The sequence below is a fragment of the Mastigoproctus giganteus genome, chromosome 2 (genome assembly GCF_048544385.1).
Source record: "Mastigoproctus giganteus isolate SK-2022 chromosome 2, ASM4854438v1, whole genome shotgun sequence".
In the NCBI taxonomy this organism is placed as follows: Eukaryota; Metazoa; Arthropoda; class Arachnida; order Uropygi; family Thelyphonidae; genus Mastigoproctus; species Mastigoproctus giganteus.
In genome coordinates this window covers 229,132,620-229,150,590 of record NC_143576.1, presented here as the reverse complement: position 1 = coordinate 229,150,590, position 17,971 = coordinate 229,132,620, and the positions used below count along the sequence as shown (strand labels likewise).

At 36.5% G+C, this 17,971-nt stretch overlaps 1 protein-coding gene across 1 annotated transcript in view; it reads right to left on the bottom strand.

The window, feature by feature from the left end:
* The window catches only part of LOC150090218 (matrix metalloproteinase-17-like), a 39,949-nt gene that overhangs the window by 21,615 nt on the left and 363 nt on the right, over positions 1 to 17,971 (bottom strand). Inside the window, exons 2-5 of the mRNA XM_090369022.1 lie at positions 8,269 to 8,543; positions 3,843 to 4,144; positions 1,590 to 1,748; positions 684 to 938 (exon numbers count right to left, since the gene is read on the bottom strand). Coding sequence (XP_090225148.1) covers positions 684 to 938; positions 1,590 to 1,748; positions 3,843 to 4,144; positions 8,269 to 8,543 — 991 coding nt within the window. The remainder of the gene's footprint in view (positions 1 to 683; positions 939 to 1,589; positions 1,749 to 3,842; positions 4,145 to 8,268; positions 8,544 to 17,971) is intronic.

The following is a 17,971-nucleotide window of genomic DNA, read 5'->3' as shown; positions in this document are numbered from 1 at the left end:
CCATACTCACCAGATTTGAGCCCTCTGGGTTTATTTAGCTATTAACTAAATCACTATACATTAAGGTAACGTTTCGGGAACTTTGTCGGAATCCATCCTCAGACCATACTCAGTAAGGTTCCCGAAATTTAATGTATAGTATTTAGTTAATAGCTAAATAAACTATCTTAATATTCACATGGTATAAGAGTGGTCATTATAGAAATCTAGATTCCATGGAAAACCTCCACGTAACCTCCTTCTCCAACTATATTAACCTGGAAATAGGTGTTGTTGTAATAAGATTTTAGGAGCATCAGCGAGTAAGGTCATTTTGCTCCGTGTATACTGTCTGTAAATTGCGTGTGTTCTGTGGTCGATTTTCTGTTTTGTTGGACGAAAAACCCGAGTTAGTTTCCGGGAGAAAAAAACCATGCTACCCTCGCGTGAGACTGACTAACTCAGCCACGTTGTGAAAAAGGCCCATAAAATTCCTTCTGTCCTCGATGGGACTCGAACTCAGATCTTTCCTCCCCCCCCCGGTGTAGGGAAGATGCCGATTCTACCAACTGAGGGCTCTGGAAATAGTTTCAACTTTATCATTGCCTACTCTACAATATACAATATACTAACGCTACAATATATGTATACAACACTCTACAATATAAAAGTACTCTACAACGTACGTAAAATATACAACCAACCTTCTTCATCATTTGGTTCATCAGTAACTACGGGTACGTGCAGATCGTCGTCACTTGGCTGGTCTGTTCCAACGTCAGTTTCATTATCATAATCAACATCTTTTCCTTCATGATCATCAATGTCAGGGTTGTTGTCTTTTGTTCCAGAATCATCATTACGATCAATATCTTCGTTATCAATACCATCTTCGTTGTCATCATCCGTTGGGAGGTCTCCATCGGTAATTTCATCATCAACAGCATTTCCGTTTAAAACTGAAAATAGGAAAAAAGTATGGTAAATATGTATGGTAGTATTTTGGTAATAATCCTTACATGAAATCGGTCGCTATTTTATTGTCCAATTTAAAAAAGGACCAAATCACATTTTGTAATGAAAAACACGAAATGGAGACCAATTTTTACCCTCTTAATTTTAAATCATTCAAAACTGAATACACACGTAGTAATAGAGGGCTGTTCAAAATCATGACATTTTCAAATTTCACCTTTAAATGTACGCTCAAATTTGATGGTCTCTTTAGAAATAGTTCCTGTTTATTGTAACCTTCCTGTTCCAACGTTGTTGTCATTCTCCTAAAAAACTTGATATACCCGCTAGTATACCAATGATGCCAAAGATAATTTATCTTTGGGCACCAAATAAAACTAAAATATACACAACATACAGTACCAAAATCGAATGATTGATTCGATTATGGAAATCATTCGATTATGCCCATCATTAATTATAATTATGACAAAAAGGTATGGTGTCGCTAAACTAGTCATAAATCTAAGTCCCACGGCTCTACCTACTGGAACCGCCAGTGGCTTACAATTTAGACTCGTATTATCCCTGTTCCAGAAAATTTCGTACATGGATCCATTCTGTACTTAGTGAAGATTAGATTAATCTCTACTTACCATATAACTGATACATAGCTGATATGTCATCATAATCCAAGCGGAAATATGGGTTATAGCCTTTATAATATGGAAACATTATGGAGCCAGGGACTGTCGAGTGGGCTAGACCAAGACTGTGTCCTATCTCGTGAGTGGCCACAGTGAAAAAATCGTATCCTGTTGACAAACAAATAAATAAAATTAAATTAAGTATCGTACATAGCTAAACTTTTAGAAAAAAAATCTGATTTTTTATTTTTTTTTATTTTAGTGAGATTGTCTTCAAAGGTTATATCTAGTCTTACGCTTAAGTTGTGTAAGGGTCATGTACTTCTCACATTTCCAACGATCGTGGAAATGGAAACATGGAAACATCGTGGAAACGATGAGAATTAGTGATGTGACCTGACCTGTTTTAAATATGGAACAGTAGTAGAGACCTGGAGGGAGGTATTAAGTGACAGTGCCACGACATGTTATTGCTGTGGTATGTCATTCGATGGAACTAGATCTTTACAAAGGAAAATGATAATAAAGAGTTTAGAGAACACAAAGTTATCGAGTTCCTTTACAGTGTTGACATAGAAGACTAGGTGTCTTCCATGAATGTAATTTTAGACCGATGACCAGAAAGAAAAGTTTCATAAATCCGTATTCAAATAGAAAAATCCCTAATAGTTTTTATATATCTAGTAGAGTAACATATGAATATCCCTGTAATAATTTCTGGAAAAGGCATAGGTTCTAATCCTGCCTCGATCGGAAGAACTTTTGTGGTAATATTTTCACCATGGCTGAGTAAAAGGGTCTCCGGCGAGGAATGCTGGTTTTTCGTCTGAAAACTCGGATTTTTCATCCTACAGCAGGATGAGCTGACCATAGCACATAAACACGCAATTTACAGACAATTCGATATGCAATACCGTCATCCCTTGATTTTGCCTTAAGTTAAATTCTAAAATCCGACCTGTTTGTAGAAATTTGGTATTCTCGATTCATTGCAAAACTACTATAAAGCGTGACATGTCTGTTGGAAAAGTTTTTGGCAACACCCCTAGAAGGACTGACGCAATAACATGATATCCTGTCGCTGTGTTGCTAGATCTAAAAATTATCTACATCAAGTGGTTTTAGAACACATTAACCACTCCTAGATGTGCCACTTATAGATATCAAAAGCGGGCTAGCGAGATATGCAGATATATTATCGGAACCACGGACCGTGGCGTGGAATGAGTCATTTCTTGGAAATAACTGCTCCTCTCAAATGATGGTTTCCTTCCTTCGGAGAAATATTTAGTTAACCTCTTGAAATCGGGCGACAGGACCATAGGACACGAGTGTTTCGTCTGTTTGGATATGACAGAACTGCTAGTTCTTCAGTGAAAACATGTGGTATTTTTTACCTCTCTGGGAGTTTAACTTAATGACCTAAAGATTTCCACTGAATAAAAGAGAAGAGAAAGACTGGGGGGAGGGGGGGCAGATTAACTAATTATTTACTTTACAACGAAAACTGTGTAATTATTGAATGAATAAAGAAATATATTAAAAAGCAGATTAAACTGTACAGTGGACAGCCAAATTATCAGAATAACTGTGTAAAAAAGAGCTTTTATTCAGGTTGAATATTTACGAGTCCTTTTTCATATCGAAAAGCGTGAATTTTTCAATGTCCAAAAAATTAGAAACCTTTTGCAAATGGCGTCAAGATAATTAAACGCACAGAATGAAAATATAAGATTGGTATAATCAAAAGTTTCTTGGTATCATATAAATACTGTACTCTTTCCTGAAGCTTCTTACTCGATCCGGTAATAGGGAAAGCAAGTGATCTTGCTTTCCCTATTACCGTGTAGTCTTCCAGCATTTACTCTGGCCACCTAATTCTCTTGATTCTAATCCATTTGGAAATATCTGAGATACGTTGGAAAGCACAGTTCAGTTTTTCAGTTCTCTACCGACCGTAATACTGCAGCTGACAAATATTATGATAGAATAATGGTCAAATCTGGAGTTAGACTCGCTCAGACACCTAGTGAAATCCATGCCATGACGTGTGCTGCCATTTGGACAAAAGGTGGCCGGCCCTATTAGATAGTAAATAATGGTTTCTAATTTTAATGGTCAGTGAGAACAATAATTTGGCCACCACTTGAATTCCTTGTGAATATTAATAATGCCAATCGTTTCTATAAAATTACATACAAAATATTTATTTTATATCATTTAATACATTAACTTGGAATGGTTATATCTGGCTGCACCCACCTTCTTCATATTTTGAATTTCTAACGGTTCCGTCGATCCAATCTTCATCGTCATCAAAGTGGATATCTCCTCCATATGGACCGTGTTCGTAAGGAAAGAAAGCATGCGCAAGAATATTCCCCGGTCCGTCAAAAGGATAGCCATCTCGATGCTCCCCACGAGCGAAAGCGATGATAAGATCAGCCTCCATACTCCTTTTGTGTACAAATTTCAAAGGCGCAATTTCGGACCAAATTTTAAATGCATTCTTCAGTTTCTTCATGGTAACTGAAGATTCCAGCTCTGGTGGCCAGTTAGCCAAACTGTGGAATAAAATTAAACTGAAATTAAATAATATAATTAAATAATATAATATTCCATAGTGTCCCACCTATTTGGAAGCAAAATTAAATTTCTGAATGTTATCAATTAATTATTACTCATTGTTTTCAGCAAGCATTCATATTTTAAGCTCAGTAAATAGAGTTTAGGTTAAAACTAAGTGGTATTAATTTATAAAGACATGTTTTTTATTTATAATATATTTTTAATTAGGATAGTGATTGTATCTGATTTTAGACCCCTAGTTTTTTTATAAATTCGACTAATACCCAAACATTTATGTATATTAATTATTTTAAAATGTGGTGTGATAATACTCCATAATATATTTTTAAAAATGTTCTGAATATGAACCAGAACCAGATATAGTCGCTCATCATAGCTTCATTGCAGCTTCCTTGGTAGCTTTTCTCCATTAGCTATATTTCCTGGAGGATGCTCTTCACTATTATCGGCTATATTTGGTCTGAGAAATACATGTGAAATGTAAGTTATGGTGCTTGGTGGATATTCTGCATCCTATTTTTATATAATTTTAAATCAGTTTGTCAAATAGTTCTTTGCAATTTCACTCAATATAAAGACGAAACGACTGGAAGCAATTTTGCTCAGCATCAGTCATTACGTATTAGTATTAGCATTAGCCATATAGTGCGAGGAAGTCACAAGCTTTTGCTGCACTGCCCCCTCCCCCCAAAAGTAAAAAGTAGATGAGGAAATACAAATTATGTACCTCCCTCCTCACGTAAGTAACTGTCCAGTTGACCTTTGAATATCTTTCAACTGTCAGCCTCAACTACCTGTGGAGGCAATTTGTTTCCTAATCAACAACTCGCTGGCTAAAAGAAACATCCAACAATCTAGTCTAAACCATTTCCTCTATAATTTTAATTTATAGCCCATAGTTATGGAATCCTTTATAAAGTGAAAATTCCCCTTTCGTTCATTTTAGTGATCCCTCTCAGAGCCTTATAAACCTCAATCAGGTCACCTCTAAGGTAGATGGTAGCCTGGCTCTGTCGCGCAACATAATCGAAGTCTTGCCTCGAACGGTTGCCCATTTGCCGATATCATCATGCTAGTTGCTCGTCTTTGAACTCTTTCAAGAAGCTCAGTGTCTTTTTCCAGATGAGGTCTCAATACTTGGACACAGTGTTCCAAATTCGCTCTTACAATTGACTTATACAGTGGAATTGTAACCTCCCCGTCTCTACAGGATATTGTTCGATAAATCATCGATAGGACACCATGAGCTTTCCTGGCCGCCTGTTTACACTGCTTAGAGAACTTCATATCTGCCATGTTGTAATTTCCAGATCCCTTTCTTCCTCTACTGTTTTCAATTAAACTCAATCAAGTGTATAAGTTATTTTGGAATTGCTGTTCCCCAAGAGTAACCTTGTATCAACGTGTGCTTAACTTGTGGATCAATAAATATGCTATCTTTCACTTTAGCATCAGACAATTTTGGAAACATAGATTGTATATGCTTGAAGGTATCACCTTGAAAAATACAAATTTCAGAACTTTAACAAGTTGTTTTACGAGTCCTTGCTTGATATGGAGCGGTGAAAACAAAACTTTGTTCCTTGGAATAAAGGGACTTTAACATATTGTGTGCTTCAAGTTGCAGCTCAATTCTGGCAGACCATTCTTTTCTATACATACAATTTGTATGTTGATCCCAGAGGCACAGAAAGGAATGTTTCTTCGTTACCTTTCAAACCTAGCAGGAACCATAGCATCTCACAATTCCGCACATATCCCATTTATACTGGTCATAGTTGATCTTCTCTAATTCATACTTCATTTTTGTAGTCTTTAATATGAACAAAATATGCAACAGGAATCGATTGGTATATATTTCCACAGTGAAGCAACAGTGCAAATTTCTAACTGTGTGAATTGTAACTGATAGAAATTTCTTAATAAAGACAAATGAAATAAAACCTATAGTACAGAAATTGCGCAAGATTACAATACAATATAATATAATACAATAAATATATACACTGAGTGATCACTGAATTAGGACCACCTACCTAATACTTCGTAAGTCCTCCTTTTGCTCTCAGTACAGCAGCTATCCGACGTGGCATTGATTCAACAACATGTCGGAAGCGTTCGGGAGGTATGGCCAACCAAGCTGTGTGTAATATGGTCAGCAATGCAAGTATGGAGGTGATTGGTGTATCCAGACGCCTGATATGCCTTTCCATAGTGTCCCACAAGTGCTCTATGGGATTGATATCGGTGGAGTTCGGAGGCCAATCAATATGCTGGAAGTCAGAACTGTGTTCCTCAAACCATTCCTGCACAGCAAGTGCCCGATGGCTCGGCGCATTGTCATCTTGGAAGACACCATCGCCATTCTGGAAAAAGTGTAACATAGTGGGGTGTACACAGTCAGCAAACAGTTAACGATAGTGGAGACCACTGATACGTTGTTCCACATGCACCAGGGGTCCAGGTCCCCGCCAGTGAAACATGCCCCACACCATACAACCGCCTCCACCGGCCTGAACTTTTGGTACCATGCATGATGGATCAAAAACCTCATGTTGTTGACGCCGAATCCGTACACGACCATCCACGGTGTGGAGTAAATAACGTGACTCATCCGACCAGCACACCTTCTTCCAGTCTTCTAACGTCCAACTTGCATGCTCTTTGTACCAGGCGAGTCTTTTACGCCGATGAACCTTGGTTAGGAGAGGATGCCGTAGGGGGTCGTCTGCTGGTATAGACCATACGTGCGAGCGTGCGACGCATGGTCATGCCAGATATTGTTCCGGGTTGGCCCATGTTGTATTGGGTAGTCTACGTAGGTCGACTAACTCCGCACTCTCGTACCTCACCTGGTCAATGGGTCGCATTCAGTTTTCATAGGGGTGGTCATAATTCTGTGATCACTCAGTGTATAAGAATACAAAAACGTGCGTAAAGTAATATTTCTCTAATTGTATATGCAAGTCTTGCAGCTGAGATCCAATAGCTTCCATTCTTTTAAAGCGAGATATCAGGATTGTATTTGGTTAAACCCAAGTCCTTCACTGAGTTATCCAGTTCTTACTCACTATGGAAATGTGGCGTTTTATTTGAACAGGCTTACAAGATTCACCATCCAATTCTGAAGATTTTCCCTGGGAGATGAATTAGGTATTATCATGTCTTCGTTATATGGCACCACAGCAATAAAGGATGGTATGTTGGCATTAATTACAGCTTTCTGTAATACAAAAGACACAGTCGTCATGAATGGTTTCTGGGTTCTCTCTAATTTGAAGTATAGCAAAAAAGCATACACTTACGACTAACGCAGAATCGTCCCTCTAATGTTGATCTGCAATTACCACAGCTGAAATGATGTGCCACAGTTTGTCTTGATTACCCACAGGTATTCCAAAATAAGTTTCATATTCACTGAAAAAAATTGGTGCCACCAAAGATTTTTATGCTTCACCTATAATATCCACAAACATAGCAGAACGAGTCTGGAGATAAATTTTATCTCCCCTTGGCATGCATACAATTCACACACAAACGAATTTTTCGTCACGTGTAATATTTCCACAAAAGTTTTTGCTGAAGTCATCAAAGTTAATTTTTAAGAATACTCAGTACTTCTTGTTAATCCATCCCGCTGATATACTCTCAGGGGAAAGAGATATTAGAAAAAACCCCGTTCCTCAAGAAAACTGAATTCATACACAATGCAGAAATAATTCAACTATGCATATAACAATGGTTTTAATGATTCTAAAGGATGATATTGTACCTTGCTTACTACATGGTACTGATATTTCCGAGTAAGAGAATTTCATTCATCCAAATAAGGAAATATGGTTAAAAAAAAAGATTGTTAAATGTTATTATTCTTGGAGATTTCTCAGTTAATTCACGGAATTAGAAAACAGAGAAATTAGGTTAACCCTTTGAATTATCAAATAATACATAAATTTGTGCCGAATGCATCATTCTAAAATATCACATTTTCATGTTCTTGTAATTCGTAAATAAGACTGAAAATGAAACTACCCCAAAATATAAAACCTAATCAGTTCAAATTATTTTTATAAATAATAAATATTTTCTAAAAACTTACAAATAGGTAACTGTTCGTTTTCTCCATCCAGGCGCACCTATCACGTATCGTTTGGTACGGTTGCCACGTTCGTCTTCAGGTTTACGGATGACATCGGGCACACCACAACGGGGAGCGGTCATAAGTTTTAGGGTGTCGTTATCAATCTCTCCCGTTTCAGGAAGTCCACCAAACCTTTGCATATCTCGTATAGCTTCTTTGTATGCACTCTCTGTGTAGAGGGCATCTGCGTCAGCTCCAGCATTTAAGTATCCATAATGCTTCATGAAAGTCACCTGCGAAGGAAGAATTATTCACTTTTAATTTCTAGTAGTGACAAATGAAGTTATACGAGGTGTGGCAATAATTCTCGGACTGGTGCAATAAAAATAACAAAGTGAAGGAGCTTAAGATGGTTTTATTTTTATTCAAAAAATAATCAGCACCTGATTTCTAAAAGTTTCTGAAACGAGTCAACGAAGACGTCCAAAGAGATGATGTTCAGTTCAGCGGTTACGTTTTTCTTTATGTCCTCAACATCCTAATCTCTTTCCTCTGAGGACAGTTTTCACCTTGGAAAAGAGGAAGAAGTCCTCTAGTGCTAGATCGGGAGAGTAGCATGGATGGTTGATCTATATAATACCATGTTTCATCAGAAATGTGTTCGCAACAAGTGCGGAATGAGAAGGAGAGGGGATTGTCGTGCAACAAGAACCAGCAACTTTCTATCGAAATTGCTGCCTCACAGTAGAAAGCAGCATTAACTCTCTCTCTCTCTCTCTCTCTCTCTCTCTCTCTCTCTCTCTCTCTCTCTCTCTCTCTCTCTCTCTCTCTCTTCAGGTAAAAATTCCTTGTGAATCACGCTGCCCTGTTTTTTTCGAAAAAATATGATCAGCATCGTCTTGATTCGAAACTTTTTGGGCCTTGGTGATGATTTTGAAGCACACTGTATGCTCTGACACTTCGTCTTCGGGTCTTACTGAAATACCCAACACTTATCTCCAGTGGCAGTACAGTCGAAGAAATTACGATTGATTTGAGAAGTCTGGATGAAGTCTTCGCACGATGACACTCTTCGTTGCTTCCGCTCATCCTGAGGATGTACGGCACAAATTTTGCACAGACCTTCCTATCGTTAAATCTTCAGCAGAATTTGACGAATTGTCTCTTTATTCATATCCAATGCATCCGCTATCATTCCAATAAAAACGATCTCTTGCCACCACACCTTCCCAAACTTTTGCAGCTCTGTGTTCATTTCGAGAGGTTGACGGACGCCCACTTCTTGGTTTATCCGTCTTTGAACCGCTGGTACCATTCAAACACTAGTACGACTTAACTTTTCATCACCAAAAACAGTTTTTAACATTTCATATGTTTCTATTGCAGATTTTCCCAGTTTAAAGCAAAATTTTATATTTTCGTTTCTCCATTGTAAAGTCGCGACAGGGATCGTTAAAGCTAAGGAAACTGGTTCTTTTTTGCAACCTCCCAACCTACTGGACAATCTTTGTACCACTATCTATTGGAGGAAGTTTGAACAATAGTATACTTCCGCTTATTTTCAAACTCATAGCATGACTTCAACAGCACCAGTCAGGGATCTTTATTGCCACCACATTTCACATAAAACTGGTCAACAAATTTTCAATTTTTTTTGTTTCTTTGATGAAAGTACTTTTTGTGTATTGTTTTTCATGTGCGGAGGTGCGAAATGATCATTAAAAAAATTATTTTTCTCAACTTTTGAAAATACTTGCTATATCATGTATAAAATACGCCACGTAAGCCTAAAACAGGACAAATAAAGAACATCCACTGTACTGTTTTAATACATCTTATATTGATAAACATGTTATATTATAAAAAAACTTTACAAAACAGTTTAAAATAAAAAGAATTGATACATTTTTAGTTATTTAAAAAATATATTAATTCACATTGATAAGAAAAATACATAAAATCACTTGATTCACATTTTACGCTTCTTCTTCGCCTGTTGTTTGTACCCCATATCTGGAGCATCTCTTATCACAGGCCAGCAATAGTCAACTAGCATTGCAGGGTTCCATTTGCATGGGTATCGTTTTTCCATCGCCGAGATGGTCTGATGGAATCTCTCACTATGGTCATCACCTAATGCGCCACAATTGTCCGGGGAAAAACCCAAATGGGAGTGAAAAAAGTGTATTTTTAATGACATGTTGCAGCCTAATTTATGATATGATGACAGAAGGTATCTCACAAGCTGTTTACAGTTATCTGCTTTGTTGTTTCTCATAAAGTTTGTTTCTACGAGTTTCAAAGCTTCCCAGGCCGTTTTCTCATCACTATAGAGGATCTGGTTAGTGTTCGTACTTGAGAAGATCCCGTATCTGTGGGCCAATGAACACGCCTTTCTTTATTTTGGCCTCACTAAGTCCTGGAAATTTTTCTTTGGGTATCTAAAAGCTGGCCAGTCTTATCCATGGACTTAATAAATTGTTTCATAAGTCCCAATTTTATGTGTAGTGGAGGTAACAGGATTTTGTTTATCTCAACTAGTGGATTGTAATGAACATTTTTATCCCTAGATCGAGTGATCTATGGATAAAAATAAAGAAGAGAAGACTGGCTTTCAAGGCCAGTTCTCTTCTCATTAAAATAGTCTATTTTAACTGTCGTATTCGTATTTAGCACTTTAATATTCGTCGTTGAGTAGTTTTATTGCGGAATTTTGACTAGTGTAATTAATCTAAAGTGATAAGCTAATTATATATTAATTATAGTTATTTTCATCGACCGAATTATTGCAACACAAACATTAAATAAAAATGAGTTACTGCTTTCTGTCTAATAACCAAACTCCTGATAACAACGCCGGGAATTTGTTTTCCTGTTCAATATTCTGGCGACTCAACTTATCAGTAATTAAAAGTTATTAATTCTTTTACAATCAGATTACGCAATGAAGTAATTATAATAACCATAATGATAACAAATAATTAAAAAAATATAATAAATGTGGCTAATACCCATCTTTTTCTTGAAGACCTGCACAGACTCTTTTCATCGTATTAGATGACATCTTTTATTAGTAATGTTTGAACGCCTTGAAACATTCGCGATTGAAGTTTGTTCTGTTATTTTAAATAGAAAATTAGCCATTTGAAAAGCCAAGTTTACGCAGAATAATTCCCTAAGTTAAATAAATTTGATAAAACACACCTTCAATATTTATAGCAATGGAAGTGTGTCTTCAGAAAAGACTCGCGAGTGCTATAGAGATTAAGAGGATTAATGTAAGAGCTATCTATAAATGTCGCTCTCTCCTTATGAAATAAATACTGAGCATTACTAACCTATATTCTGTGATGAGGCGAACTAAACAGGATGTAGTAATTATGCATGACATGTAATTTTCCTGACACACCAATTAACCCTGGGTATCATAAAACTGGAATGAGATGTTATAATTAAGAAACTATGTTGAGAGTTTTAAAACGAAGACTTCGAAACAGTCGACACACTGATATACAGTGGCGTGTTCCTTCCCATTGGGACAGACGGAAGGCGCCTTTAATAAGATATTTTTATATGGCATTCAAGTTGAGTCAACGTTGAGCAGAGGTGTATGATTTTCTCTTCACAAAGCTCAGATTTTTGAAATAATTAAATGCAGTACAACTGTTTGTTGTATTGCATTAGCAATACAACAAAAAAATTAAGTATTTTTTAGGTCCTATCATCATCCTGAACGGATGAATTACTGCCACTTGATTATCTTGATGTTCTGAGTAACCAGGTTCATCCCACAGTGCCAACATTGTTTCCCAGAAATTATACCATTTTTCAAGATGATAATGCTCCAATACACACAGCAAAGTGTGCCCAGTCTTGGTTTGAGGAGTATGAAACTGAAGCTAAGCATCTCCTATGGTCTATACAATCACCAGACTTAAATTCTATGGAGCTACTGAGGGCACATTTAGAGAGAAGAGTGAGCACATTTTCTCCACCTTCATCACTCAAGAATCTCGAAACTCTCCTCCATGAAGAATGGTCCAATATGCCTGCCTCTTGAGACAGTTTAAGATATATTTGAATTCATTCCTCTTAGAATAAAAGCTGTTTTAAAAGCAAAGGATGGCCCAATATCATATTAGTTCATACCTGTAACTCTTATCACAGGTGTTTTCATTATTTTGTCCCCCAGCTGTATTTTTATAATCCTTGTACAGGTTTAATGTATTTAAACTTTTAGTGACTTTGGATACATATCAGATGAAATAAAAGAATCTATAAACAGAGTATGACAAAGCATGAGTAATAAAGTTTATTATTTTAAAATTAAAAATAAAATTTAAATAAATAAAATATGCACAATACGGCATGAACTGCTAATAGACAGTTTTTTTTTGTATGTTTTACTATTATAAAAATAATGACAGTATTTTTCAAAATCATGCAAGCTTTTAAATATTGCCGGAGCTTACAGGAGTGGAAGTGAAATAGTATTGCAAGTCTGTACGTGGACTGGCATATCGAGCGCAAGACAATCAACCATCAAAAAGAATATGGTGGTAAACAGAAAGTGGGGTTTTGAATAGAGACATTTACCAAAGGAGTGCAAAGGCGAGTGGTGCAAACCCATTTCTTTCAGGGCAGCGTAATGTACCTGTAGCCATAAATTATAATTAGCCTTAAAATAATCTGAATATTTAGCCTCCTAAACCATATTTCAAAAGGAACAGGGTGTTCATTTTAAAAGTTAACCCACGTTATTTTCATTAAGTACAATGCTATCAAATAACGACCGTTGGTGTAATTTTGTGCGGTTCTAGTGAAGGAAGTGACGGTTTTACATTTCAGGTGTTCACTTTGTCACAATCCGTATTTGAAGTCGCATGTGTCATTACTGGTGAATAAATGGTCATGCGATAGTATCGAGCAACATGTTTGTTTTTAGTGGAATCCTACTTAGGAACCGTCTTACAGTGAACGTCAACAAAAATTTGTTGAAAACTTCACTGATACTATGTCCATGCAAAGCTGCACGTTTCAAGGTAAATAAGTTTCGTGGGTGTGGATCAATTGGGAATAAGAAAGCAAGAGGAAGGAGTGTTCCTACACATGACACTTTAAACGACATTAGATAAACAATTTTGCAATCTCCAAACAAATTTCTACAGAAATTCAGCTCATTTCGCTGTAAGGAAACACCTAAAACCTTTTCCATACCGAATCCACAGATATGTCACATATATCCACAATATGGATGAGCCTGAATTTCAGGATAATGTTAAAAGATTGCGCTGATTTCAAAGCTTATTTCGCCATTAAGGTATTGAAATTTTGGATAAAATTTACTTCACTGACGAAGGGTGGTTTCACATTATTGACTAAAATGAAACGGCTCGAACAGGACGAAGCGACATGTCATGTCGCACGCTCAACCACTGAAATATTGCAAGAGTTTTTTCGGGGATAGGATCATACCACAAGGACGTTGGTCACATAGGTCCCTTCTTTAATGTCCCCAGACTTATTTTTATGGGAGTTATTACTAAAGCAGAAAGCTTAGAAGAGCAATCTACGACTCAGTCCGAAGCTCAAAGCATCATTAGATGCCATGAGTAAATTATTGTATTTCTAACTACCAGCATTGCTTATGAACTGTTATTTGTTAATTATTCTCATAATAAATTCTATTTTCCTTTGTTTTTGGGTTTACTTTTAAAATGACCACGCTGTATATAATACTATTATTCAGATAAAATTATTCTTATGCTTTAATTCAATCCGTTCTTCAAACTTACAAGGTTTCCGCCTCAGAAGGATCTATGGTAATAAACCTGGTTTCCCTGTAGAACTCTGTTACTATTAAAATTGACAAAGAAAATCGGATTGATGAAATGATAGATTTTTCTAAAACTTTGGCATCTATGGACCATTTGTTATTGTAATATAAATTACTGCCATCACATAGTTTTAATAAATATTTCATCAAATTGACTGATGAGTTACGGTACAATAGATCCTATCGGGCAAAACTTTCAATATCATCAAGCCTATTCACCTTTTTAATTGTTATTTTCTTCACGAACCTCCTTAGGCCTTCTGTTATTTATATAACTTTGATTCTTTGAGGTAATGCTTTGAAGTGTTAAAGTAATTTTATGCACCTATATGCCGATAACATTAAATTTTATTTATCTTATAATATCACGAACAACATCAAAATTTGCTTGCTTTAGTATCAGCGTTTAGTCGCTGAACAGCAAAGAATAATTTTAAACAAGTTGCATATCATAAAACGTCGAATGAATTATATCCTGTCATGATGTATGTCCAGTTAGAATATTTGTTTAGGAAACCTGCAAACAGTTATCAAAAATGCAGTTGTGGTGTTTGTGCGTGCTCTGTTAAGCACCAAAGCAACTAAGGATGTGGGGCGGCAGTATACTGGCTGCAAATTGCATGTATTCGGTGATCTGGATGGAAAACCCGCATTTCCTGGAGAAAAAAGTATGCAACTTTCGCCTGAGACCGACTAACTCGGCCACATTGATTGGGGAAGGGGTCCATAAAAATTCATCGCAGCATTGAGGAATTCGAACACGGGAGTTTTTCATCCAATGTAGGGAGGTTAATGATTATATATGGCAGTGCTCCTTCAGGATGACTTGAACAGGCTTCAAGATTGGTCAGAAAAGGCTACGTTTTAATGCAGTAAAATGCATGGTCTTACACTTGGGGAATAGCAACCCCAAAATAAATTATATCTTGGCATGATTGAATTAAAAACAATAGAGGAAGAAAGGGATCTGGGAGTTATAATACGGGTAGATTGTTTTCTAAGCAGTGTAAACAGGCGGCCAGAAAAGCCCATGATGTCCTGTCGATGATTTATCGAACTATATCGTGTAGAAACAGGGAGATCATAATCTCACTATATAAGGCAATTGTAAGATCACATTTGGAATGCTTTGTTCAAGTATGGAGACTCATCAGGAAAAAGACATTGAGCTTTTTCAAAAGGGTCAAAGATGGACAACTCGCATGGTGAAATCGGCAAATGGGAGACCATATGAGGAAAGACTCCGATTATGTGGGCTACAGAGCTTGGCAACCAAGCACCTCAGAGGTGACCTGAATGAGGTTTATACGGCTCTGAGAAGGGTTCACTGTTATTTTCACTGTTATAGAGAATTCCAGAACTCATGGACATGAATTCAAATCACAGGGGAAGAGGTTCAGACTAGTTGTAGGAAGTTCTCTTTTAGCCAGCGAGTCATTGATTGCTGGAACAAGTTGCCCTCGCATGTCGTTGAGGCTGACAGTTTAAATAAATTCAAAAGTCATATGGATAGTTACCTTTTGAATCTATGTAAGGAGGGAAGCAAATAATATTTTCTTATCTACTCGTTTGTTTTTATCTCCTGGCCAGAGCAGCAAAAGCCTGTGGCTTCCTTGCACTATATGGCGAATACTATTATTATATCCACCGTGTTACTCGAGAGGGCTGCAGTCATGGATTACGGATACTTATGTGGATCAGATCTAAGCTCTGATTCCTTTACGGCCTGACAGTCCACTTCGGGTGTTGAAGACTTGAGTTCGAATACCTTTAATAGCCCAGGAATTTTTATAGGCTTTTTTCACAATAGTAAGTCGGTGTCACTATTATGACACCGACTTAGGCTATCCTGGCAGCCTAAGTCGGTGTCAAGTAAGCGAGGGTTGCATAGTTTTTTCTTCAGGATACTCGGGTTTTGCGTGCAGAAAAGAGACACATCGACCACATAATACTCGCAATTTACAGACGCAATATACTGACGCCTGAAAGCTTTATTTGCTTTGATTTGTAACGCACAACTATTCATTGCGACCGATAAAAGTTTCATGCATAAAAAAACCTTTTTTAAAAAACTTCCACTAAATGATGTCAGTTATCGAACCTGCAAACTTACCGATCTGTAATACTTTTAATCATGCCATATTTTCATCTAATAAAGTATTTACATATATTAATGTTGTTATAATTTTTCCCCAGTAGCTTCCGCTTGTGATTTAAACTGATATTGCCAAAATAAGAAAAAAAAAAAAGTTCTTGTTAGAATATTGCTTTATTATATTCAATTATTGTTTATTATATTATTTAATATTACAACAATATTTAAATCAGGTAGAGGTCCATCTAATTTCAAGTTTATCATCATATGACAAGTCTTTATTATTATTATTTTAATAAATTATCTAAACGCACGTAAAACTAAAAACTGCAAGCAGATTTTAGTTTTACGTGTTAGATTGTACCAGATGGCTAGATTGTAACAGAGTGTTGCTCTGTTACAATCTAGCCATCCTTAACTAGCGATTCTACAGCTTTCTAAAGTGTGGCTGAACCTCCTGAAGCCATGCATCCAAACACTCTCGTGTCCACCACTCAAGTTGTTGGAAGTGGTCTCATGGTATGGAATATATTCTGTTGATACGGACTGGGTCCGTTCATACTATTAGAAGGTCGAGTCACCTCCAATGAATATCATTCTATCGTATTGGACCAGCCTAAAATACTTCATTTTTACCAAGACTGCGATGGATTCTTTCAGAACAACAACATAACTATCCATCGTGCAAAAATTGTATGTGAATGGTTCGAGGAACATTACCAAATTTTCCAATATCTACCCTGGTAGCCTAATTCTTTAGATCTGAATCAAATAAGGACAGTTCAGCTTCGCAGATCTCTACCGATCACAATACAGCAGATGAAAAATATATTGATGGAAGAATGATTAAATCTGGAACTAGACGCATAGTGGAATCCATGTCACAACATGTAGGGGGTCATAATTCTGGAAAAATGTGGCCCTACTAGACGCTGATTAAGAGTTTCTAATTTTTTTTTCGACGATATCAGTATTAGCAAAATAATTCTACAAAATACTACTTATATAACATCACTAATTAAAAAATCTACATAGCTGTAATCCATGTGTGCTTCAATTGTTCTTTCAGCATATAAGCATTAAATTAATTCCTCTTTAAATATATATAGATTTCTTGGCTACAGAAAAGGAATTCCCACCTAAAGGTGGGAATTCTTTTTCGGAATTATCTTTGAACCTTTGATTTTTTTGATTATATCTTTGATTATCGATGAATCGAGGAATTATCCTCGATTATCTTTGAATTTGAACTTTAGGTGGGAATTCCTTTTCTGTAGCCCAGACTGCGATGGATTCTTTCAGAACAACAACGTAACTATCCATTGTGCAAAAATTGTATGTGAATGGTTCAAGGAACATTACCAAATTTTCCTGGCTACAGAAAAGGAATTCCCACCTTTTTCTGTAGCCAGATCCTTTTGGTGGAGATTCTCGGAGTGGACATTGGAACACCGTTCCAGTTCATCATACGAATCGGTAATGTCATGTACACGCGCTAGCTACTTTGTGCACGCGGTATCAGATTTATAAAATTTTCCATTTCGACTGCCTCATTTAATCAATTTTAATATCGGTTATAAATACAAAATAAATACAAATAAGTACAAATCGGTAATAATCAAAATAAATACAAATATATACAAACAAGTACATATCGGTAATAATCAAAATAAATGAATTTTAATTAATAAATAAAAACTTACAAAAATGCAATAGCTCAATGGCACTTATAATCGGCGCCACTGTTTTTGACCAATAATACGATAGTGTTGCAGTGGCCGATTTAAACC